Source organism: Anas platyrhynchos, chromosome 13, assembly GCF_047663525.1.
Source record: "Anas platyrhynchos isolate ZD024472 breed Pekin duck chromosome 13, IASCAAS_PekinDuck_T2T, whole genome shotgun sequence".
Lineage (NCBI taxonomy): Eukaryota > Metazoa > Chordata > Aves > Anseriformes > Anatidae > Anas > Anas platyrhynchos.
In genome coordinates, this window is record NC_092599.1 from 9,611,157 (window position 1) to 9,636,925 (window position 25,769).

The 25,769-nt window shown below is 46.0% G+C and overlaps 1 protein-coding gene and 1 long non-coding RNA gene across 4 annotated transcripts; one reads left to right on the forward strand and one right to left on the reverse strand.

The window, feature by feature from the left end:
- Nucleotides 1-101: 101 nt before the first annotated feature.
- IHO1 (interactor of HORMAD1 1) lies at nt 102-25,496 on the forward strand. 3 transcript variants are annotated; one of them, XM_072044213.1, is made up of 9 exons: nt 102-3,737; nt 3,819-3,864; nt 4,154-4,223; nt 12,068-12,227; nt 13,520-13,677; nt 15,575-15,623; nt 16,306-16,393; nt 23,367-23,470; nt 24,204-25,496. In XM_072044213.1, the coding sequence occupies exons 3-9, from the start codon at nt 4,168-4,170 to the stop codon at nt 25,494-25,496; spliced, it is 1,908 nt and encodes a 635-aa protein (XP_071900314.1). In that variant the 5' UTR covers nt 102-3,737; nt 3,819-3,864; nt 4,154-4,167. The 3 variants fall into 3 exon arrangements, with proteins under 3 accessions (XP_071900314.1, XP_038041614.2, XP_071900315.1); XM_038185686.2 differs by having other exon boundaries at nt 102-3,864; XM_072044214.1 differs by lacking the exons at nt 102-3,737; nt 3,819-3,864; nt 4,154-4,223 and adding an exon at nt 10,586-10,918.
- On the reverse strand, nt 23,883-25,365 carry LOC119718188 (uncharacterized). The gene is made up of 2 exons (XR_005268990.2): nt 25,228-25,365; nt 23,883-24,939 (listed from the first exon to the last, which is right to left on the reverse strand). It is a non-coding gene; the product is annotated as an uncharacterized lncRNA (long non-coding RNA).
- Nucleotides 25,497-25,769: the final 273 nt, after the last annotated feature.

The window sequence follows — 25,769 nt, forward strand, 5'->3', positions numbered from 1 at the left end:
GCCCGTTGGGAAAACCCAAGGGGAAGCCCGGCGAGCTCTTCCCCAACGGGACCCTGCACCATGGGGCAAAGAGGCTTCAGGGGGTGAACACAGTGGCAGAGAGAGGAGTTTTATCAGAGGGAGCTGGTGTGCAAGAGAGGACGGGATGGAGGTGGCTGCTGGAAGACTGAAAGTGCTGCTGAGAAATAAGAGGCTTGGCAGGAAAAGAGACATCCCCTACATGAGACAGGTCTCTGTCTCCTGCTACCTGTGAGACTCCTGCCCTGCTGCCCAGCTTGGGGTGCTCCTCCAGCTGCTCCTGACCTGGCTGCTGGCTGCCTGGGGTGGCTGCTCTGGGGCCCGTGGTCTCACCCCAGCACCAGCACACTGGCTGGAGCGTGGTGTGGTGCCTGGGGAAGTAGGAACACCGCATTTCCCACTTCCTAGCATCAGGATGGGAAGGTGAGCTCTGTGCTGGTGATGTCTGTGGGTGACATTCAGGGGCATGTGGCAAGATGGGTGCAGGGACTGATGTCCCAGATCGCTCAGCACCGTGGCCCTGCCTGAGCCTTATTGCTTTTGGCTCCATGCAAAGTCACGCACCCCAAAGCACAGAGCAGCGGCTGCAGACACAGCCGAGGGATTCGGTCTTTTAATGAGATGGCATTAGAAAGATCTCACAGGTCCGGGTAAATATCAAGTGTGAATGCCTGACCTTTCGGAGAAGACGGACGGTGTGATCCTCGGGTGGGTAGCACAGGGGGAAACAAGTGGCCAAGGCACCACAGAGCGTGACAGCAGCCAGGGCAGTGCCGTGCCCGGCTGTGCCATGAGCCAGGGCACCGCGTGGGAGATGCTGGGCACAGGTCAGAGAGGAGCTGCCTGCCTCTGTTTCGGGAGGAATATCCTGGGATACCTGGTACCTCGGCTGGAGTATCCCTGCATCCACCTCTGGAGTTGCCATAGAAACCACAGCTGTGCCAGAAGCAGCATCAGCAGGGGCCCTGAATGCGTGATTGAGCTGTGCCTCAGCAGCGGGGGGCATGCGCTGGCAGCTGGACAAAGTCAGCAGCTTGTGCTGTACCGGGAGGTTTGGGGGCTGGAAAGAGAGATCCCATCCTCCAAGCACAGCACAGGGGGGCTCTGGCCCTCTCCTCTGAATACTGCAGCAGCATCCCATTTTCACAACACCCCTCCTACAAGCTTGGCCCCTGTGGGCTTTCCTTCCAGGCGTGCAGGGAGGGGACAGCCGTGGTACCTCTCCCCAGCCTGCCAGCCCTTTCCAGAATCCACCGAGGCTCGTAAGAACTTCACTCTCACCACAACTTTTGTTGTGTGGGACCCTAAATCATGGAGTTGCATTGGACACGCAGCCCTGATTAATGAGCTTGTCCCGTGGGAGCATCGCATGGACAGGATAAATCAGGCGCTGAGTCACCAGCACGCTGACAGTCCTGCGCACCTCCTCTGCAGCGTTCCCTTCCAGTGACAGGGGGCTGTGCAGCGGGCACCGGTGCCTGGCACTGTTTTTTCCAAAACCAAGGCTGTGAGAGGGGAAAGCCACGGCTTGGGAGCACCTCACTGTCATGTGTCCCTGCTGTGGTGACATTTCCAGTGGCAATGGTGCCAGCCCGGTGGGGCCAGCAGCCCCTGCCCTGCAGAGAGCTTCTCCGCTCTTTTATTAGCACCCTTGCCTCCTGCATGTTTCAGGGGGTTGGGACACGTCCACCCACTGCAGCTCCATTTCGCTTGACTGTTTCACTTGAGATAAACAGAGAAAAATCCATGACCTATTCCAAAAGTTTGGATTGCTCCTTCTTTTCTGTCTTCACTTTTGGGTACTAGACCCGGATCCCAGCCAAATTAGGAGAAGAGAGTGGCCAGGACAATAGCCAAGGACATCTTGGGATGGATGGAAAAATCTTCAGGCAAAAAGGCAAAACGAACGATGGCCTTGACTGCGCTTAAGACTGACACATTATTAACTGAAGAGCTCACGTGAGCTGCTAATGAAATGCTAACGAACGAAAGAAAAACAGTTGAGGAATGTACAAGATATATTGCTGTCTATCTCCTGGCATGTTCTTTTAATTTTTACTAAATGAAAACCTTCAAGTATCTGGCCAAACTCCCTAATGCTAGAAGCTGTTGCTACAAGCCTGCACCAGGCAACACTGCAGATCTCCACAGAGCTCTGCTACGGACGGGGGGAGACTGGGACTGGAGCTAGCTGTCAAACCTATAATTAAGAAAATGTGTTTCCTTATAGAAATTTCTTTCTGTTGTTGGGGAGATGGAAATACAAAATCTCATTTATCACGTTCCACAAACTCAGTAGACGCTCAAACCAGAAAGCTCCAGCCACATCAGCAATATGAATAGCTCTGCATAATAACTTAAAATAATGCACCAAGCGGGTGCCAAGTCCTATAGCTGGTGCACAAAGTACCAGCAAATCCTTTCCTAATACCAGGGGAAGTGCTGTAAATGGATACAGGGCCCTGTGGTCTCCTACGAAGGGAGTTCTAGACTTTCCAATTATGAACAATAAAAGGACAGAACCCCACCATTTGTGATGCAGGGCTGTATCCAGCCTCAGCGCAGCGATAACAGAACTGGGTGTCAGTCTGTACACCCGAGCTGTACAAAGCACGGAAGCAGAGCAAAGCCCTTATTTACTCAACCAGTGCCATAGCCACAGGTGTCCTCCACAGCAGCGCTCTCTGGAGGAAGGTTAGGCTTTAAGCCTTTGACAGCTTGGCCATTATCAGATCACTGCAGTGGGAGCACAGACAGCCTGCAATTCTCTGCTTCAGCCCTAGAAAATCTTTCCGCCACTGGATCATCACACGGTCGAGAGTTAACAAGCCGTGGAGATAAATTCCAGCTATTTATACCAGACGTAGCCCTGTTGTTACACGCACAAACAAGCAGCAGAGTTGCTCCAAGAAGTCTGTTATGGGTAAAAGTCCAGAATTATTTAAGTGAAAGCTTCATTTCTGCAGGATTTGTTAAGGAAAGCAGATATATACATCAACACTGCTGCTGTTCGGGATGACACACAACACAGGCATTGTTTTGACACCTCGGAGCTCCAGGCTGCTGTTAACACTAAAACTTGCTCTCCAGGCAGGAGGAGCGTGAAGGGGATGTGACGAGCTTCTCTAATCTATCTGTAAATTTACAGCAGCCTTATTTCTGCAGTGGTTTAGTGCTTATGGAGCATCCTCAAAACTGACGACCAAACAGTTTAACCAGCTTTAAAATTACTTTGAATTAAAGGGAAAAAAGCAGGCAAGTAAGCATGCCCATTTTCCATTCCTGAAGATGAGGAGGATAGTGACGTGCAATGAAAAAATTCCAGTAAAACCATATTTGAGAATCTTTCTCCGGGGCATGTTTAGATCATGGGTTATTTCTGTCATACTGGTGGGTAAAATTAAGCCGTTCTGCATTTCTGAGAGCACTGTTGACACAAGAGCCCGCACAGCCCCTGGGCACGAAGCCACCTGGTGTGCTATGGCTGCCACTAGGGACCAGCCCAGGGGCACTCAGCCCCCAAGCACCTCCTTCACCCAGAACAAGGGTGTCCCCCCCATCTGCCTGGGGGCAGCCCAGATCAGGGGGGACCCCCGAGCCCCCCACCCGGATGCCGGTTGCACCCCAAACCCACAGGGAGCAGCTAGGCCCAGCCCCAGCCGCATGGTGGCCATGTCGGCCACGTCAGCCATGTTGGCTGGGCCTCCCTGGGGCCGCAGGTGCCTCTCGTCTCCCCCTGCAGCTGGTGTGCTCCGTCCTAAAGGGGCTTTAACTCTTTTTCTTATTTCTCCTCCTTGCAGTGTTACTGGCAGAGTGTGGGCAGCACCGTGACATTGCAGCCAGCGGGTAGGAGGGAGGAGGCCATGCATGCCTGGGGAGTGGGGAGGGATGTCCGGAGAGGGGGTGATGAGGGAGGAAAAATGCACAAACTGCCCCGAGCTCAGGCAGTACATGAATCCCATGGGGACAGGGCCCAGAGGGAGCCTTCCCTCACTCCCAGCCCCAAAAATGCCCTGACTGCAAGGCGATGAGGCCGGTGGGGTGCTGCCACCATAAGGGTGCAGCTGGTGGCCCTGTGGGTGGTTTTATTCTGACACCTGCAGTTGACAGCCCTTGTATTTTTCCTTTCTAACAGTCAATCTTGAAAAAATGAATTTTAACGTCTGGAACATCAAGGAGATGCTCAGCACTCCAACAGCCTCTGGGTAAGTGCTGTATGTTTTCACCATTTTCGTGCTTATCAGACTGGAGCCATCGGGATGGGCTGTGTTTTTCTCAGGGTCGCTACCCTGTGAGTTTGCAGTAAAACACATGTAAGTGGTATTTGACAGTATAGTGGGGTCAGATAAGCCAGAAATTTCCCATCGGCTTACGTATCCTGACACTCATGGTGTGTTCATTCCAGAGGTCATTCATATGTCTCCAGATAAGGGCTCTGCATTCTCCACATTGGCCCAGAGTTTTCTACCTTAGAAAAATACAAAAATGTGCCTTCTTGCTACATGCACTAACTGCACATCATGTGTGTTTGATCTGCGTGATTCCCAGTGTGCACAGTTTATACCACAGAGCCTGTTAAGTACAACAGCCTCTCTTAAGATTATAAGGGAATTGTAAATACAAGGAACCTCAGACTGACATGTGACAGGTTATAGTACAATATATTTTGGAGGTTTTGCACTGCCAATGTAAAACATTCCTGGGATTATCAATGCTTTGGCTGTTTAATAACATTTACACAAATTAAACATTTTAGTGGTCCATTTACTTGGGTTCGAGTTCTATAAACAGAGGCATCCTGAGGAACAGCAGGTTATATTTCCTGCCCTAAGAGGCACTTCTGCAAATGTGGTGCAATACAGTGAAATGTGATTCGGTTTGGTTCAAACATGGGATGTGCTGATTAAGAGAAACAGCCATTATGCCTGCCCCGCTTCCCAACTTTCTGGTGATTTTAAGGCTGTTTTCTTGTCTTGGTCTAGGGTAGGGAGAGACAGAAACTCTCCAAGATACATAACCTAGGAGGTGATCTAGCAGCTGGAAAAGCAGAAGCCACCATTTTGTTGTAGCTTTCTGTTTCTAGAGACTGTTTCTGGAGACTCTGCCGCAATTGCATGGTCACTGTACTGCCAAAGAAGGGGTGGGAGTATGGGGGGAGGCATGGGCACAGGACAGCTGAGGGAACAAAAAGAAATCTCTCTAGAATTGATCTGCAGTTAGTCCTGGTCTGGTGAATTTTGGTTAATTAACCTGTTCTGTGATTCTGTTTGTGTTTGCATACTCAGCCTACTAAACACTGTGATAGATTTACCATTGTAGGGAATTTAAAAATCACTGGATGTTCTGCTAAAATCTATTCTGTGCTTCAAGCAGGAATTTATTCAGGAAAGTCCTATGGCCTATCTTATGCAACATGTCTAATTAGATAAGTTAAATGTTCCTTTCTTGCCTTGTGTAAAAGATAGATAAAATGAATCATAATTTGCAATATCATTACACATTATGTAACCAAAATTATTCCATATACTGCATTGATATGCATGGCTGATTTTTTTTCCCAGCAGAAGTCAAAGAGCAGCTCCAAGTCTCCACATCTATAATATACAATGAAACAACAAATATTACTTGTATTAAACATCTGGAGAGCAAATGCTAAGACATGCTACATTTTTATGTAGCAGAGTAATACTCTTTGCATCACTTGGCTAAAAAAACGAGCCAGATTTATCTCTTGTTTAATTCTGGGGAAGCTAATTGATGAATTTGGTTGTCTGATCCTCTGGTAGTTATATAACTAACTGTTGTTCAAACTCACGATTTTAGTCATACTGTCTCTGATGTGGCCTGATGTTACCATGATGATGAATGATAATGAAAGCATAATAGCAGTTTCCTTTCCCGTTATAAAAGTGCTTGTCATATACCTATGAATTAATTGAGTTTTGCACAGATGCAAGGGTCAAAGGGGAGCCAATTCAGAGAAAAGTGTTTTTATATCTGTCATGATTTAGTCTTTATAAACATGCATTGCATAATTCTATTGTCTTGGTACCTGCAGATTTTTAAAAATATATTTTTAAATTTAATTAAGAAGTTATGTCTCAGTGGTTTGGAAACCTGCTACTTTCTTTCTGGTCAGAGACTGAACTGGGGAAATGTAGTTGTGAATGTCTGTATGTGTATATATAATATTTATGTAATTTATATATATATAAAGCATTCTGTGGAGTTGTGCAATACCAAAGGAAATGAGTAGAAGAAGTACTGGTGCCTGTTTGTAAGGGGATTGTTTGAGTTCCTTCCTCCTCCAAAGTGTCCTGTCAGCTACTAGATCTTCCCTTTTAACTATTTTATTAATGCAGGAGAAAAATACAGACAAGATTTTAACACCTACTCCTCAGCACTCTACGTTTTTTTTTGAAGTGAGTTGAGAGGGTCCAATAGGTCATGAAACATTACTGAAAATGCAGCTGGGCTTTTGGAAGAATTAAGATGAAGGAGAGGGTTCTCAGACAGCAAATTAACTTTTTCTAAGGAAAAAAAAAAAAGTTATTCATAGGAGTATGTGCATGTATTTGAGATGGGGGGAAGATGTGTTAATTACTTCTCCCGGCTCTCTTCTCCTGTTACTAGATACTTTTCTCACTACAGCAGGATATGATGTATAAACTGCAGAATACTGTCTTTAAGAGAGCTTCTAAGCTGAAACATGAAATCAGCATATAGTATTGGCAGGGTACAGCTCACAGTGTTAGTTCTTTGCACATTTGAGGCAGGGTGTTAACTTTCGAGAGCAGCTGCCACCAGGTCCTTAAGAAATGCAGAGCTCCAGTGATGTAATAAGGTCATGACAGAGTTTCTGCAGAAGCCCGAGATTGCTCTGAACCATCACCTCTTGTAACTCCTTTCTGTCTGCATCTCACAGCAGACTGGGGACTTGGGGTTTTATTCATAATCTGTCTGTCAAGCACACATAATCTTCTCTGTGACTGCTGGCAGCCTGAGAAATAGGATGGGGTAACCAGAGTCCCTGTTTTGCCTGTTTGTAATGTACAAATATTGACATAATAGAGATCTTAGAAACTCATCGGAAGGAAAGTTGTCTAGTTGGACGCTGTAATATCAGGGTGCCAATTATTTAAGAAGGTGGGAGGATGTGAGGCCAATAAAGTGACAGCTATGCAGCGGAGAAAGCTTAGAGTCAATTTAAGTGTATCGACAAACAACACAATTTTTGTGGATTGAAATGCCAGAGCTAATTAGGGAAAATGTCGTATTAGAGCTGTACTGCTGACTGCCCAGCCAGAAGGGAACACGGAGGAGGATCACAGAGGACCTGAGAATAGCGGTCACAAAAGCAATGATGCTTCAATTAGCTTTATATCGACCGGGTAAGCATCGCTGGGGCATGATGCTGAAACTAGATTTTCAGCACCATAAATACCCGCCCCAGCCAGGGAACTCCCAGGGAAGAAATGCATCTTGCCTTGGTCTCGAGCTGAGCACAAGACCCTCGTTCAGAATATTACTTTTGTGGTGCTGCTGTAAAAGTGGCAATAATGAACTGGACTCAGCATCTCTGCAGGAGCAACAAAAGCCGAAAATCCACCACAGAAATGTGTAATTTCAAAAAAAAAGATACTGACATAGAAGTATGAAGCCTCATTAAAATAAATGTAAAGGGACAGCCAAAAGGGTTAAATGTTTGCCTGAGGCACAGGGATTATTTAGACCTCATACTGAAGAGCCTCATTATTCAGAGTCATACTGAAGCATAGAACTAATGCCTACAAGCTATCAGATCAGACTGGAGATGGACTGGTACCAGCCTGACACTGCTAAATGGCATGGTAAAGAAGACTATTGAAAATGAGAGGGTGTGTTTTAAGAAAGTAAAGAGTATTAAAAATATAAAAATAGGAAATGATATTTTAAATTGAAGTTACCAGAATTTTCTTGTTTCATGTGAAAAGCAGTAACTTGCTAGAGGCATAAAAACTACTAATAAACCTATTTCCAGAGACATCAGAAGCAGAAAGCCTGCCAGAGAGCATGTAAGGCCAATACATGATAAAAATATTAAAGAGGCATTCAAAAAGGATGCTATAAGCTGAGGCCTGCTTGGGCCATTGCTCTCTATATCGTATTTCTGCTGTTGAGAAACATCTTCCAAGTTTAACAGCCTTACTCGATCCATTATTTCACGAATTTCCATCCCACGTAGCAGAGCCACAAATTCTGAAGTTGCCTTAAGGTCCCAGAATTAGCAGAAAATGGAGACAGCCAAGACAACGCCGATGAATGAGCAGCTGTAAGAACCCTGAGCCTTGGAGGAATCAGAAACTGAGTGTGCCACGCAGGCTGGAAGACAGCTTCAGACTGGGGGGCAAAAAATTACCTCCAAATGTCTGATTCCTAATGTGGCCAGGGATAAATTTTGTGTAAGTAAACAAGGCTGTGCCGCAGAAATCTCTGACTACTGGCTCCTTGCTCAGGACAAAGGAGCTAACGCGGTTTCCAAGGTGAGGAATGTCTGGGTGCTATTGAATCACGTTGGAATGAATAATGGAGTTGCTCATAGAAAGTAAAAATGACCTTGAGGAATTAAAACAAGAGCGGAAGGAATTTGAGCCTGAAATCTGGAAACTGGAGGCAGCGTCTGAGCTGAAAAACCTATAGGGACCCTGTTGTGGTTAATACATTAAGGTTGGTGCCAAAATCTGTTTGTAGAAATTCCTTATAGGATACAAATGCAACAATGAAATGAACGATTTGCAACAAGCAGGTCATTCAATTCCAGAGGACAGGGAACAGAAAAATAATGTTATGCTGATGCTGTTTCCAGCAAAGTAAATGGCTGGAAGCTGCAGTAGCAACTAAAACTCCTTCATTTAAACTCCTCCAAGCCCCCTGGATGCTAAAGTTTCTCCTCTATACCCAAAGCAAACGCTGATCCTTGCTTGTTTGCTAAACACCTTGACAGGCTGCAAATAGTAACTACGAGAGCAGCATAGGAGAGCTAGAGACAATTCCTATACATACAGAATAAAGCTACGAGGAAGAGCAGATGAAAAGCGTCCAGCATTTCAGTTGGATTTGTTGTGATGCAGTCCTGGTCACTAAATGAGAAGGAGCAGGAAGGGCTGGGAGATTCTCTGGATAGCAAGCAGGAGAAGAGCACTGATACAGCTCAAGATTGCTACCAGGAGAAGAAGATTTCTTCTTGGGAAAGAAGCTTTGCTGCACTTCGAAGAAATATGTCAGGAAGGTGTAAGTGAGCTTCACCCACAGAGCTTCAGAAAAGGAGGGATGTTGGCACAGGTTCAGGGAGGATGATGGAACTAAATAAAATCACAGCAGCACCACCAATAGATGTTATTTTGGAAATTGTAGGAGACTCATATTGCTTTTCCAACCGACTCTTGGAGCTTGGTGTTGGCACATAAAGATGGATCCACACAGCAGAGTAAAAACTGTTTTTACAGACCAATAAGGCCTATGACACTACAGTTACGTGGTTTAGTGTGTTGATGCACCTAGGAACATCTAGGAACACAAGGAGAGGGGATTTATTGTGTGCTGTGTTCCTCTTGGAGTGTTGTATCTGACAGCTATTTGGGGGCGAGGCAGGCCCTTTAGCCAAAAGGTGATACCTTCACATCTGGTGGTAGTATTTGGATGATTGGAACTGATTGGAACTGGCAAAAATGCAAGAAGCTCCACAAAGATCCAGCTTCTCGGGGGGAGGGTTATTCACACTGACAACAGGGAAACTGAGACCGCGGAGAGCTAGCTGACTCCCCAGATATGCAGAGGGCTGCAGATTTTTGAGGTCGCACTCATATTACAGAAAGTGTCGGAGCTGCCAATATTACAATACCTTGCATTTCATTAGGTGGGAAAAAGAACCCATTCCATGGTTGGCAGAGTATGATTTAGCGCTTTTGGAGCTGCCAGGAGCTTGTGATGGCGCTTGTCTTCTGTACCTACATCTTTTTTTTGCTCTGAGTGCATCCAGTAGTGCAAACAGCAGAGGAGCACTCTTGGCACAAATGCGTGGATGACTCAGGGAATGGCTCGTTTTAGCAGAAAGCTCAGAGTTCTCCTGAGATAAACTATTGCATCACCTAGGAGGGACTTCGAACCGGGATTGGATATCTAGAATGCTTCCTCGCTGTTTATAAGGAAGGGGTTTATATTTAGGACAGGTCACGCACCCGTGAAGCCCAGCACCCTGAAGGAAATGGTCAGGTGGCTGGAGAGCTGTGGTTGTCTGATCTCACCGTCACGGGAAGGCCTGGCCCAAGCGTGGCCAGGCTGATGCCTTGTCCGGATGGCTTTGTTAGCAAATTAACTGCCAGCAGCGTTTAGCAAGGGAGAAAGAAATCTGGGAAGGAATGTGCTCAAAGAGACATCTGGTTCGTCTCCCCCCATCGTTTGCAGAAGTGCCATCATTCCTAAACTAACCACCAAGAGAGGACTTCAGACAGAAAAATGAGGCTCCAGAGCCGTCTGCAGCCTTCTTTGGTCATGGTGTCAGTGCAGAGAGAGGCGGGGAAGTCACCCAGACCTCGCCGAGACCTCTGAGCTGCAGGGCTCCCCACGGCAGCAGCGGAGCTCCTTGCGTTCAGCCTGGTGCTCAGCCGAGCATCCAGCAGGGATGTGGCATCCACCAGGAGCACCGTGCGCTGTCCAAGGGGGTCATGGAGCCGTGCTTTGGCAGGAAGCACTTGGGGAGTGTAAAAACCCTTCCTCGAACTAAGAGGGAGCTTTCTTGCCTAAAAGACTGTCAGGTTTAGAAAACCAGTGCAGGAGATGTGATACCTACACTGCAGGCCGGGGTGGTGGCAGCCCGCGTGCTCATATCTCTTCCTGACATGCTGCGGGCGGCAGATATCAAGTGAGTTCTTTTGTACAAAGCGTAGCTGGGGTGGAAACAGGAAGCCGTGCAAGTGAAAGTTACGTTCAGATTTCTCTTTTGGTAGATTCGGGGCCCACGGAAAGATCAAGGGAGGTTTTGAATTCAGGCAGATTTATCAGGCTTTCTGAGGATCCACAAACCCATACCTCATCTCTCTATTTTTGACCGCAGCTCAGTGTACTCGGTGAGCTCAAAGCCAGAAGTATTAATGTGATATTGTCACTGACACCGCTCTGTGAAGAAGAGGGAGGCTGAGCAGTTCAAATGCTCCCACTAAACCCTCTCCCTTTTGTGTGCATGGTGTTTGGGCTCCTTCCAAAAGTGGGGATTAAACCGAACATGTCACTGCTAATAAATGTTGGGGTGATCATCTTTTGTTAGACACACAAATTAGTCTCCTGCTCTTTTTTACTTTAGTTACATGATTTGTTATGGAAGAGTCTGCCTAAGAGTCTCCTTCATTAATTTTGATCTCTAATTCCGTTCCATTTATCACTGTTTTGCCAGGCTTGATCAGGAGAAAGTCCTTGTGATTTATTAGTAAACCTTTAGATTTTAATTAATTCAGTTTGTTTCTTCCTTGACCCTTTTTAGGAATTGTTACATGGTGAGATTTTTGTTCCTGTGGGAGGGCTGGGGTAAGGCTTTGTACAGTGGCACAGGTGGATGAGGTGGAAGAAAGGCTTTCACCTATTGATACCGAGAAACAGCACCAAAGGCAGCAACACATCTCTTGCAATTTGGTAGCTTAATTTGGGGAGAATAAGCCTGGGCCAGCATTTCTTACATTTGGACCTAGCCTAAGCAGTTCATCCGACCTTGTAAACATGGAGCAATGGAATACGAAAAATGAAGAAGTCTCTGTCTTTGCCAGCAAAAAAAAAATAAAAAAAAATTGAAGGCAGGCTCTGCCAGAACAAAAAGCAGTACAGCCCAGGAAACCTTCACCTGGGGGAACCTGGCATCGTACCGCAGTCCTGGGGGGCAAACTGGCAGCAGCTGTGTCTGTGAAGGGGAACAGAAAGAGAGGAACATAGCACGAAGTAAAGGCCAGCTGGGAAGGGTTCATTTGGGTGGCACTCAGGGAAAAAGAAAGATTCACTCACAGTGCACTCTGTCCCGTTTCAGGCCTAACAAGTTTTCTGTCCGGAGCAATGTTCCCAGTGACTACTCGAGTCTCAGTGATTCTCAGCTGCTCTTCGGCTCCCAGTTCTGCCCGGAGAACGTGCAGTCGGCAGCGGCACCGCTGGAGCTGGGCACGCAGCTGGGACAGCACAACTCCCAGGACGTGAGTCTTGCTCTCCTGTTCAGCCCTGCACACACACAGCCACCATCTAAATTAATGGAAAATACTGAAAACTGGTGGTAAAATTGGCTGAGCCTGCTGAAATCAAGTTATCTTCTGATACAATAAGAGGAGTACGTACTTACCGTAACTAGACAAAATAGCAGCCTGGTTGGTGAAAAAAACTTATTTATATGACTATTATTGGGATATTTTCTTTGATCACAATTTTTAATAACTAACATAATGTGAAATTGGTCTCAATCTAATGTCTTTACACCATCTAGAATATTTCATCTATTCCCTCTTTGAACAATACTGCATTTCTCTTTATTAGCTTTCTGCAAGAATGACAGAGGTATTCGGCATTTAATTCCATTTCCTGCAAGTTACCTTGCTGTATTGTTGTTATGGTAGATGCTTAAATGACTTTAGACGAAGAGCTTCTAAGCTCAAAATCTTTCTCCTATAGCATGTGGCCTCTGATGTTACCAGTCTCACTAAAATAGTTCCTGCACCATGAGCAGATACCAGCAGATCCAAATAAAGACACCTCAGAGCAAAGATTAGGAAAGAGCAGTGGTGCCAGCTCCGTGGCCCGAGGCAGCCATTCAGTTCCAGATCCTGTCTGTTGTCCCCTGCGTTTTGCTGAAGATCTTGTCCTTTAAATGTGTGGCTTTTCATCAGATGCAGGAAAGGAAACTCACTGTTCAGGATGAAAGAAAACAATTTAACGAAATTTGCCTTTTCTTATGTTTTAAGGAAAAGGAATTTCTATTTTGGTCACAAAGTGTCTGGAAATTGTGTAGAATGAAGAAGGTCTTCACTGCTTTCATACTAATGTTATCTTCTTGTTCTGAAATGTATATCGGAGCATGTGAAAAACAGCTACAGCCTGATGATGTTGCTGCTTGGCAGCAAACGATGTCACCCAAAAGGAAATTCAATAGGGTTTCCTTTAGATTAATGTACAGGGAGCACCCTGAAATTGTTTTATAGTCTCTGTGTTGTGCAACTGATGATTGCAACCAACTGAAAACAGTCAGGATGATGGAAAAGCCCTGAGTCTGAAGAAATTCAGTCTGAGTTTCAGTTCCACAGGGAGCCGATCAAACCAGGCACACTAAGTGAACAATAATCTCGTCAAATTCTTAATCTCCTCACCCCATCTAATCTGTCACGTCCAATCACTGTGAACCCTCTGTCTGCAAAGCACTTGGTACAGAAATAGTTTTTGATAATTAATGTTCTGATTATTTTTATACTTCAACATTTTTCTTTCTTTTGTGCAACAGAGCGAGCCCAGTATTTTCACTAAATACCAAATGAAACCACAGTTATTTGATGAAGATACAAGAGAAAAAGGCTTGCTTAATTTTTGTGCAGGAAGAGGGAAAAGTGTCCTGGAAAATTTTGAAGTGAATAAGAACAAAATAAAGGACAAATATGATCGGTATGTAGACATCCATTACAAATTCTTCCTGTGAAATCTGTTATCACTCCCTGCAGCTCCTCCTTCTCCTCTTAAAAGTCACACATGACGTAGCTGCAGATTTCTCCAAGTAAAGTGTCTTTTCAGGTTTTAGATAATCTCTGATTGGGAAGAGTCACAGGATGAGAGAATAGGGTTTACTTGTGATGAGAGTTATGTAATGCTTTCAGCCATAAGCCAGGAGGAACAACAAAACTATATCCTGAATTTCCCTTTGCCTTCTTTATCTAATCAGCAAGGGTTTTGTTGTTTGTTTGTTTGTTTGTTTTCCTTTGTGAAAGTCCATATTTCTCAAAATTTTATAGACTGTATAAAAGGGACTCCTAGGATGACATTTACATTTAGGACAGGTAAGGAGATTGCCAAGCATACTTCTGTGCAGAGGAAGATGAAGTGATTACAGTGTTATAAACCTGCACCTATCTCTATAATTTTTTCTGATATAGAGGATTTTTGTATGTGTGTTTTTGGGAACAGGCAAGTATAATTTGCTAATGAGCTCTTTGTCAGATGTTAAGAATTAAATGTACCTGTAGGTCCTCTAGGGCTTTAAGGATTAAGCTAAGAGTTTCAATCTCAAAAATGAAAGATGGCAAGCTCCCCAGTGCACCTATAAATAATTCTTAGCTCTGTACATTTTGTAATGTAACATCCAAAGTGAAACACATTTTTGTTAAAAGCCTTTAATCAGATCAGACTGTGTATCTCTTTCTCATTTGCAATGGGCACTATGCTTCTGATAATGCAAAACCTGATGCTCTGGTGCCTATTAGAGAAGAGGAAGATTTTTGTAAGTGAATTATGAGGAATGGACACACAGTTTTAAATGTTTAGTCAGAACTCTTAATTATCCTTTATTTCTTCTTTATATTAATTATGCTTCTTTCTGCGCTCCAGATGCACTCCCAGATTAGAAGCATGTTTATATAAATAACTATATTATCTTTACAGAGATAAATGTGTAATTTATCCATTTATATCCCCCACAAGTTTGACTATTAGAATGAACATCTTCCTCTCCTGAGGCTAGGAATATTTCAGAAGCCCTGCCTAATTCTCACCATTAGCCTCTACCTGGCCTCCACCTTTCTGTTTGTTGCAGTTTGGATTACTAAATGATCAATTTAAAATGACCCGAATCTTCAGAGAGGAAATAGGTTATCGCTTTGCTTAGCAACAGTCCCAGCATTTTTGTTTGATAGGTTAATCATGAATATAGCCTGGTTCCTGATAGGCTCGCTCAACTCAAAAGGGTGGATAACAGAAACCACAGGCATAATCTCGGGAGAAAAGGATTTGCAGTATTTGTTCTTCCTGGCTTGGGCTTTGTTGATGCCGCAGTTTTTTTCCCTGTTTTTCCCACAGTTATTTTAGTCCAAATATAATACTCATGTATCTCAGCAACTGGCACGTCACCTCCACCACGGCTGGGTTCTTCCGGAGCAGATAGTGCAGCGGTGACACCCCAGCAGCTAGCAGGGATTGTATAAATGCCTTCCGAAACTTCTGGGAGAGGCAGAAATGCTACGCCAAAACTGGGAGAGTTAAAAAAATATGTGTATACCCCCATGTGATATATGTGCATGTCTCTGTGTGTGTACACACACAAATGTGTCTATATTTTGTACTCTACCTAGCAGAATCTGTGCTTTCCTAAAACAAGTAACGTGACTTCAAAGGGTTGTGTCTGCTGAAGTAAGCACATTTCTGTGTTTACATTGTGCACCGCACTATGCCTTGCAGTGTTTCATGTCTCACATTCACTGTGATCTTTTCAGTTTCTCACTACTTCAGTAACGTTACATGTCTATTTTATTCCTTCTGTGTTTTGTGTTTTTTTTTTTCTTTTTCATTTTAGAGAGGTCTTAAGCACCTTTATTTCCAGTATCAACGACAGGCTTCAAGGGGTAAGTTACTTCAAATTCAGAGCCCAGAATAAGGAAGAATTAGAAATGCTGCAGAATATTCACCTTCTCTCATTTTCTGTGCTGATGTTTGAATTGGTAGACTGTTTGTCTTGAACACTTACATAATGCAGACCAACAATTGTCAATATTTTTTTTTCACATGCTATCCTCTTTGTGGCCAGTCCTTAGGGTCACAGGCTTTAGGGCCCTGTCTCAGAGTCAGCAATGGAATTTCTCTGGGGCTTGGGAGCAAGAACAGCCTTTGGCTGTTTGCAAATACAACTTCTTTCCTCTTGCCCAAAGAAAGTGGCTTGATCTCAAGAACAAGTAAATGAAATGTATCTCACTGTCTGAAGACGAAGGTCTCTTCTCCCCATAACTTTTAATAAATAATTAGAATAATGTTGCTATTGATGCTTTTTTAGAGATTAATATCTCTATTGCAAAATGATTTTAAGATTTCTGCAATACTTTATGAGCCATTTGAGCCATTCCATATCTCCTTTGGGATTGCAACCAATGGATGGACAAACTCTTCCAAGTGACAGATAAATGTCCATTTTCAGGTTATTGCAGCAATGAGTTGCAGTCATTGTTCTGTGGGACTTAGGGCAGTGTTTTTGCACACAAATAAAAGACAAATTAAACATATTAATTTTTTCATTTTCCTTCACATTTGCAGCTGCAAGCATGCTTGGACAAATTTGAAGAAATGTTCAATTCAAGGAACAAATCCATTTTGGTTCATCTAGAAACCATTTCCAAGACACGTGAGTCCTTTCTGTACTGCTGTTAACAGCAGAGGGCACAGTCAAACTGCTGAATGTCCGCGTGTTGTCTCCAAGCTGGGGTGAACTATGCAAGCCATGCCACTCACAGCTGCTACTCATAGGGGAGAAGAGCAAAATAAGACCTATTCACAGTATGGCCTTTGCTTTTCTATTCTTACTGTGTTATATTTACCTTGTCTCTGCTCTCATGTCAAAGAACTTAAGCGTTGCATGGTTAGACACCATGCACATATAGACAGCTGCATCTCTTTGGTTTTGTGTCCTGCCCAGGGTATGAGCATTTTTAGGCTATATCTGGTACACTAATGGAATACACAGTAAAAATGAGATAGATATTTAAATCCTGAATGTCTACTTTCAGTTTTTAAGGCTTTCTCAGATATTCATGTTAGCTTGAAGTTTTCCATCTCCCCGTAATGCTTGAAGTGATTGCATTTTACGTATGAGCAAAATTGGTACTGCTCTTCCTAGGTAAGAAGGAAGTAATGAGATGCACTTTTACCGTGATGAAAGGGTGACCTCCCAGAAAAGCCAATAATGTAAAATACTTTTGAACAGCTCTGTCTCTGAAGTGGCTAGTCATAGCAGTCTTTATTGAGGGAAAGTGCTTCAGAGAAATTGCTTCTAATTTGGCTTAGATCTGAGCCTTTGAGAGTACAGTAATTTTTAATGCTGCCATTATTTTTTATCAACACCCTGTCAGGACTCTGTTCTTGCACTGCTCTGTGCAAGAACAAGAAGCCAGCTTCAAAACACGCAAGAAGTACGCATTATACCTTGTGAGAGCATGGTAACAGACCTTCCCAAAAGCACTAGGATATTTACCATGCAGTAAAATGTGGCTTCCATGAAGTACAGCTTTGATAGATACCCTTTAAGTCACTGCAGACCTTCCCAGGCAAAAAGAATGGAGTCCGGTGCATTTTTCACGAGGCCATGGTAGCATGTACGTTTGAAATACCAATCATGTTTTGCTAAGAACACTCCCTTGCTGTGTTTGGCCAGTGCTCTTGGTGGGGCTTTAATGTAAGCAAGAATCTGTCTGTTTTGGCCAGCACAATAAGCCTCTTATTATGCATTTGCCCATCTCCTAATTACTTCACTGCCTCAGCTTGTCCACTCTGAGGCAGGGCTTTGCCTAAATTTGTATACCTCTTGCACAGAAATAGTTGTCATGGCATTGAAAATCAAATTTATTGTTCATAATTCCCCCTCTTCCCTCCATACCATTTGCTCAGCTGTCCTGTTTCTTCTCCATAACCATTTTAAATAAATGTGCCTTGAATGAAATGAGAAACCTCCCAGAGGAGCCTGCTGCTAGATTTTCAAAGCAATTGAAAAGAAAAATTGGCACTTTCTGTAATGTATCATGCTGCAGAATGTTGAATATATAATGAAAACCATCACACGCTCCACAATGTTGTTCTTTTTATATTTCTGGGAGGTTCATCTGTCACTGGTTAATTGCTGATAAACACTGCCATTTCACTGGTATCACAGTGATGGATAATTAAGTTCCCACCACATAAATACCTGCGCTAGTGCCTTGAAAAGATCCCAACTGAGGCAATTCCGTTGGTATAAAATTCCTAAATTCAGGTGATAAAGAACTAAATTCAGAGCCAATAAAGCACTGAATACCGGTGGTTGATGATACAGCACCGTGGGATGTAGGTGACAAGGTGGAGATGTTAAATCATTGGTAGTGGGGGATTTGACGTGCAGAAGATGAATGCAGAAGATGGTGAGGCTCTCTTCAGAGACAGAAGTCGTTCACCAGGACATTCAAAGAGCTCTGCAAAGTAAAGAAAGGTATAACTTCAAATCAAGTCCGTCTTCATTAGGAGCAAGTAAGGAGTCTCACAGGCCTCCTTTATAGCAGCAGGTAGCAAGTAGATTTGGCAGAGTCTACACACAAAACAGAAAATATTTTTCAAAATATATTTCCAAAGCATTTCCAAGTGCTGTTGGGCTGGCATGCTCTGTGCAATAAGATAAAAAATGTTCTCTTCTGAGCGCCTGTCCATATGTGCAGGCACACAGAGCTGTGTCTGGCACTGGCGATGAGAGAACATTTGCCTGAGCAGGTTCCACAGAGGCACAGCTGCTCTCTTCCTTGCCCACATCTCAGTGTGCTGTGCACAGGGATGTAAAGAAGCAAGCAGACCATGTCTCCTCTGCTCTTCCACTTTTATGTAGAGTTTCTCTGGCTGACTTGCCAGCTCACCATTTGCTCACTCTTCCTGTTTTCATCTCCTGTAACTCATTTATTTTTTTATTATCCTCATTTTCATTTATATACCCACATTTATATCAAAGCTTTCTATTTTTTTTATACAAATCCCGATTTTCACAGCTCAGCCCTCTCCGAACTGCTTTGCTTCTCTGGTATCTGGCAGTTCCAGCTGTGACAACTCACAACAGCCATGTCCTCCACAACACTTCATCACAAATGAGGAGCATATTCCCGGCAAGCATACCACAAACAGTCCTCTACCAGCAGTGGTGGTAAAAAAATGTGCAATGTTTCCCTAACAGAGGTACGAGCTGATGCAGTTCTCTGACAAAATCCAGTGTTTGATGGGCAGTTTTCAAACATGACTCGCTTGGAGACTCCCCAGGCCCAGTAATTGCTGGCAAGGTTTCCAGGGGAATTCGCTGTGCTTGTACTGGTGCGATCTGACCGTGCTTACTGTGAGCGGTGTGGTCTGGGCTGGGACACCCAGGCAGCCCCCTTACGCTCTGCATTTGTATCGACTGAAAAGTGAAAAAGGTTGGAGACTGCTAAAAGAAACGCCTTTCCCATGCGGCTGCTAGCTAGCCGTGCAGTGACTGGCAGTGAAAGTTGTTGAGGTGAGGAACTTCACCAGGCTCCAGCACGGCCTTGGCGTGGATGTCAGGAGGACGTGGAACTGTCTCGGTAAATGCTGACCCCCGACACCTCAGGACTTCAGGCCACAGGACAGCAATCTGCTGTGAAGCAAGCAGAGGTCAGGAGCTGCCTGCCCCATAGGCTGCTGCTGCAGATGTCTTCTCCTGTGCAGTGGACGGGGGACCCCGCCTAAGCAGGCACAAACCTGGCAGCCGAGCGCTCCGGGTACGCCTGCAGGATGCAGCTGTGACACCCTAAATGTCTGCAGCTCTGTGACTGCCTATGGAGGAAGCTCAGTGCTATGCCGAGCTCCTCAGCTGTTATTGCTGCTCGTGTCTCTCCAGGCTTATACCACCTCCCATGTCCCCTGCTGCACCATGGCACGGGGAGACCAACCTCCCCCCAGGGTGTTATTTAAAGCCTCTGTGCTGTCATTCCGACCTCGGGATGAATGGCAGAGACAACGATAGATAGGCATCAGAAGCAGTTGGTGTTTAATATTCCTAGGCTGGAGACCGACACTCCCTCCTGTGGCTGCTCAGCCTGTAATTTTCAGCTGTTGGGAGTGCAGCTGCACCCCAGAGCAGGCGGATTTGCTGGGAAGGCTCTGCAGCACGGGGCGGCAGGGTGGGCTCGCTCGGTGGGCCACCAGGACCTACCCGGAGAGCCCACGGTGATTTCTCTCCTGACAGATTTCACATTCCTCATGTTATTACTGTAAGCCAGTGGCAGTCAAAGACAATGGTACAGCAAATCCAAGCATTGCGATGTTCCAGGTTGTAAAAAACTGTTTTGTTTTGGCTAAAATACCTTAGAAGAGAGGCACAAGCCCGTGCATAATCCACACATTAACCGAGTAAAGATTTTTCCTCTATGATTGAGCTGTTCAATAACTATCTGCTGCAGGGTTTGTTTGAAGAAAACTTTCTCTGAAGCAGCTGTTCTTGATCATTTTAAAGACAAGAGATTTGACTAACAGGGTCCTTGATCTGATCTGGCTCGGCCACCTCAACGCCTTTTTTTTTTCAGTCTAGATCAACCCCTGTTTTTGTTTTGTTTAATAACGTTTGACAAGTCTGAACACTTCTTGGTGTGGAAGCCAGAGAGGGAAGGAGAGTGCCTCTTCTCTGTACAGAGGTGTTGTTTTTTTTTTTTTTGCCTGCAGAATACTCCTACACGTACAAATGAGGCACATCCAAAAGGCTGGCTGTTGGTAGCTTGCCTGCAGCACGCTGTGCTGAGTCAAACGTATACGCAGATCACAAGCCCGGTGGATGCAGTGCTATTTATAGACCGAGGATACCATGTTGGAGAAGAACAGACAGGCTAGGGAAATCAGAAAGTTTTAAAAATAATTCTGAATTAAAATGTAGCGTACGGGGAAGAGCAGCGCGTGGAGGTGAGCCTTCCTGGATCCTCGCTGCATACAGCTGGAACACGCTGGCGTGACGGGAGGGAGTCCCCTGCTTCAGTCACTGCTGCTTTCATCCTGGTAGGACTGCGGGCCTGAAGGGGCTGGCAGCCTCCCCAAAACCTGCCCTCTGACTGCAGGTACCCCTCAGGTCTAAGCAGGGAGATGCAACGTCTGCGAGGGCCCGCTGAAACATTCACCCCACCATTATGAACCCATCCTGCAAGTCACAACTTTCCCCCACTGATGTACTGAAAACATCAGCATCTGTCAGGACAAAAGAGCAGAAGCTTAAAGTCTGCAAGAGAGAGCAAGCAGGGGCAACCGAATTGCCTGCAGGACCAGATTGCTTATTAGTTAAATATGTGCAGGTAATCCTCAGAAATAAGCCATGCTCTGTGGAGAGCAAGGTGATGCCCGTGCTGAGGAGGTGCAGATGTTCCCCCAAGCACGTTAACCCAAGGCCTGGGAGGAAGATGCACGGCCAGGGCGGCTGCAGGGTTCCTCCTCCCAGCGGACAGCAGCGTGCCCTGTGCCCAAGCACCACTGCTTTGGAGGAAGAGAAGCGAATATAAAATAACCCCCGGCACGTAGGAGGGAGCTCTCACAAGCCACCAGTCCCTGGAGCACCGGCCCCGCTGCGCCTGCCAGCCCCTGCAGCACCGGACTGCCGTTACGTGAGGCTGAATAAGCCCAACGCTTTCAATCTCCTTTCATAAGAGGAGATTATCATCTAAGCACTTAATTATCTAGTAGCTTTTCTCCGCACGTGTCCCAGTTCGGTCTATTTTTCTTTGCATGTAGATGGCCAGGACTGTGCACAGGCTTCCAGCCGTGCCATGCTTGCACAGAAGCTCCCGGCAGCCAGAGCTTGTGCCCCTCCACATGCTGCCCTGCCAAATCTCACCTGGTCTGCGGCCCCCAGGGCTGGCACACCGCTTTGTGCCACCTGCTAGCTGCCTGGGTGCCCTTCTGGCTCCTGCACCCAGTCACCACGGCAGATTTAGGCAGGACTGGCCCATGAGCAGTGCTCCCAGAGCTGCGTTTTCCCCTCCTCTCACCCCTCTCAAGAGCTGAGTTTTTCCCTTTAGTTGAGGCTTTGTGCCCCTCACAATTTTTCTCAGCTTTTTTCATATTACATGATGAAAAGCTTTGTTTGAGTCTACACAAAGGCACTGCATTGCCTTTGTCTAAAAAGTCACCTATCTTATCACAGGGTATTACATTAGTCAGGCACAATCTGCCTTTTATAAAGTCTTGTTCCGTTTTATTCCATTTTCCTTCCTATCTTTGATTACTCTTTCCTTTAAGGTCTTGCCTAAAACCTTGGACAATATGAGAACAAACTAGTAAGCCCATAATTGCTCAGATCTCTTCCTTTTCTTCTTTCCCAAATCTACCTTTCAAAAACGTCCCTGATTTATTTTTTTTTTACAGAACCAAAGCCTGTACAAGTACTTTCTGTCTGTCTCTCCCTAATAGTTTTTAACTCTTTGGCCAATTCCATCAAGAGTTTGACAGCAGGGCAGAGCTCACCGAGATAATTAAGTCCCTGCAAGCTTAATGAAAATAGCTGGGCAGGAGGGGAAGAGATCCCGAGCGCTCCGCGGCTCTGCAGCGTGTGGGCACGCCTCTCTGGGGTGAGAAGAGCCACCCTGAGGAGCTGAGATAAATGCTCCACGTGCAGGAACAGCTTCAGCTGGGCTCTTATCGCCGCAGACACCAAAGTCAATCAAACATGTTGGATTTGGAGAAAAAGAGGATTAATTAATTGCAGAGCTCTTGTAGCCACTTGTTGGCACACGGGCTTTGCACGGATCTCTCTCAGGCACCCAGTGGCAGTCCAGGGCTGCAGAGTTTCAGTTCTCCCGGCCAGTTGGCTTGGGAAGGTGTTGTTTTCGCAGGAGCGCTTTGCATCCTGTTCTGTTCCAACCCGCAGATGTTCCTGCCCAGCCACATCACCCGCACACACCTCCCTGTGCTGTCCAAAGGGAAGGCCAGGTGTGTCTAGTGACCGTCCCTCTGTGCTTCATGGTGTATGGCTTCAAAGGAAGGCTGTACGATTGCTCAGGGTTTGTCACCTCCTTGTAAGCTGCAAACTGTGCTCCTGCGATGTGGTGTGGTAGCCACAGGAGTGGTTACAGTAAGAATAACTGCAGCCACATGGGAGGATATCATTATTGCTGAATTGTCTGACAAAATCGTGTACCAGCTGCACTGTGACTCCCGTCACAATTTCAAGCTCCCATTTACCATCAGCTCGCCACAGAAGAGGGTCGGTTACACGGGGCTGAGCCAGTCCCACGTGGGTCCCTGTCCCAGCACAGTTCACAGACAATGAAGCCTCGTCCTTCCTTGCCTTGAACCAACCAAGTTCCCCAGCTTCGCGTAGCCTTTCATCCCCGGCTGCCATATTAATAGAACACAGTAAATGAGGTTTGGCCTGCACTCAGCATCTTATAAATTTCAAGTGCTTTGCATTAAACATGCACCCTATTGTTCATCGCTTGGTGCTTGGGGAGATCTCAGCTGGCGAATGGCTCTGGTTGCACAGCACAGAGAAGTATTTCATGCCAAGCCGTGGAGGAAGTCGCAGTGGTATTGATAGTACTTTATTCACATTTACAAATGAAAGGCCAAATGTGTTTTTTATTGATTTGCCTGTTTAGTGCAAGATGCTCTTCAAAGTCACAGTGACTTGGTGCTGAAAGCCCTGGCAGATAAAAGCCAAATGGAGCAGGCGCTGCTGGAGATGGAGAGGAGACTTGCAGCCGTAAGTGGAGAAATTAATCTTTTATTCTGAATCTTCTGTCTGAATTTCTCCAATTTCTTCAAAATATTAACTGAATATTAAATTGTCTTCGGATGGAGGATTATAAAGTAGACTGCTCCTATTATAATGAAGAGGGAAAGACATATTAAAATGCTAATTCTAGGCCAGCTACTGACTGATGCTTACCCAAGAGCCTGTTCACAGCGCTGTAAGCTCTGATGAAATCCTGGTCAGTAAGGAGGGAGCCCAACAGTGCCCTGTCGTGGCAGGCGTATGATGAAGCACAGCTTTCTCACTGGCACATGTCTTTGCTGGAGGAGTTGATGCCTGCGAAGGGAGGGCACCTCGCAGAAGTGCAGTGCCTCCTTCCTTTGGCTTCCCAGAGGGAGGAGAAAAGAGGTCAGGAAAGAAAAGTGGGAGGCAGAGACAAAAGAGCGAACTCCAGGCCTCCCAGAGTGGTGTGTTTTTTTCAAAGACCCTGCTGGGGGAATTGCTTTTGGCAAGGATGTGATGTGAGAGGGCAACCCAAGTCCCCCAGTCCCAAAGTTCCCATTGTTGTGGGACAGTCTGAGATGCGTATTGCACAGGGGGACACAAATTGCTAATCTTTGGGCTGGTACCCAATGTAAGGCATCTAACTAATGCATAGAACCAAAAGTTTCTTCTGTGAGTCCTGTTATTGTACCTTTTAATGTGTTGTTTACTGCTTCTGCTCTGCTCCCTGCTTCCCCAGAAAGACATGGAGATTTCAGATGTGAAATGCAGTGTCCAGCAGCTGAAGGAGAGCCTGGAGTCGCTGCCGGCTCAGCTGAGCGATCAGCACCTGAAGCTGTGTGAAGAATTAGGCTCCCTGAAGCTCCCTAGTGCCTTAGCCGAGCTGCAGACATTCATGTCCAGTGCCAGAGCCCCCCCTCGGATGGTGGATGACTCTTCTCAGACCTCCCCTGGCACATGCCAGGGCTGTGCCTCACGTCAGGAGACCGAGCACTGGCCGTGCTGCCGAGGCAGGGGGGGTTGCAGCTCCTCGGGTCCGTCTCAGCACGGAGCCCTGCCCGTGGGGAGCCAGCCCACCGGGGACGGGACACCTGGGAAGGACCTCAGCACAGCTTCTGGAGGCAGCTCCGTTGCTCAAGTCAGCCCCGTTGCTCAAGTGGTGTGTGGCAGAGAAAATACTTCTGTGCAGGAGGTGAGATCTGTTCCGGAACCTCAGAGCCATGCTACCCATCCCTGTATGTGCTGTGCTAACACTCAGTGTCTTGGGGAGAGCCAGAAGAAACGCTGCCCCGTAGCGCAGGAAGTGTCTCTGCTAACTCCTCTGAGGAAGGCGATCAGGAGGAGCACTGCAGCATTTAAAAATGTGACACCGTCGCAACAGAGGCAGCCTCAGGTTTGCCACCTCTTTGTACAAAACAACGTGCCCGGGCAAAGAGACGGGAACTCATCCACAGACCATGAGCTGGAGAATGTAGCTGTAGGAAACAAAGCAAAGCAGAAGTCAGGAAGGATCCCTTGGAATAAAATAATGGAGAGGAAGAAAACGTACCCCAGCAAGAGGAAAGGAGAGCTCTCTAGAGGTGCTGACGGCGGGCTGAAGCAAGTAAGGGCAAACAGGATTATTGCCTTGGGAAGCTCCAGAAAAAAATGCTTGCCCAGATACACGGTTGGTCTCAATTTAGAAAACTCTAACCCGGTTTCTTCAGCTCCCAATCAACAGATGCTCGGCAGTGCTCAGCCGAGGCTTACAAGGAATTTCCTACCTGTGCCGTGCTCCAGTAAAGGCGTGCAGCAACTTGCAGACAAAACAAGGAGAAATCTGGAAAACAAGAAACGAGTGATCGTTTCCAGCGCAAGGAGGAATTTCTGGGATTCCTCTCCCCAGGAGAATGTATTTTCCCTGTGCAGCACAACAGGTGGAAAGCAGATGAGCTGCTCTCCAGGCTCCAATAAGCCAGGTCCTGGCAACGCGCTGCCCCAGCAGAGCACGGAGTGCTGCTCTTTAGTTTTTGATAGCGATTATTCTGACTGAGGGGTTTCCTTTGGTTTTCAGTCTTCAGTGCAGGCGTGGCCATCTCAGTCACAGTTCATTTCTGCGGGTGCACTACCTGCTGCCTCCTGAATTTGATCCCACGCAGGTGAGCGAGCTCCTGTTGGGCTGGCAAGAAGGGCTGAGTGACCCGTGTGTGTTACAGCCCTTGGAAACAAGCAAGGCTCGTGCCTGGCACGCTTCAACAAGTTACTGCCCACTCGGAGATATTGGAAAGCCAAGTGGATCTGTATTATTTTATCCCCTGCCACCAGC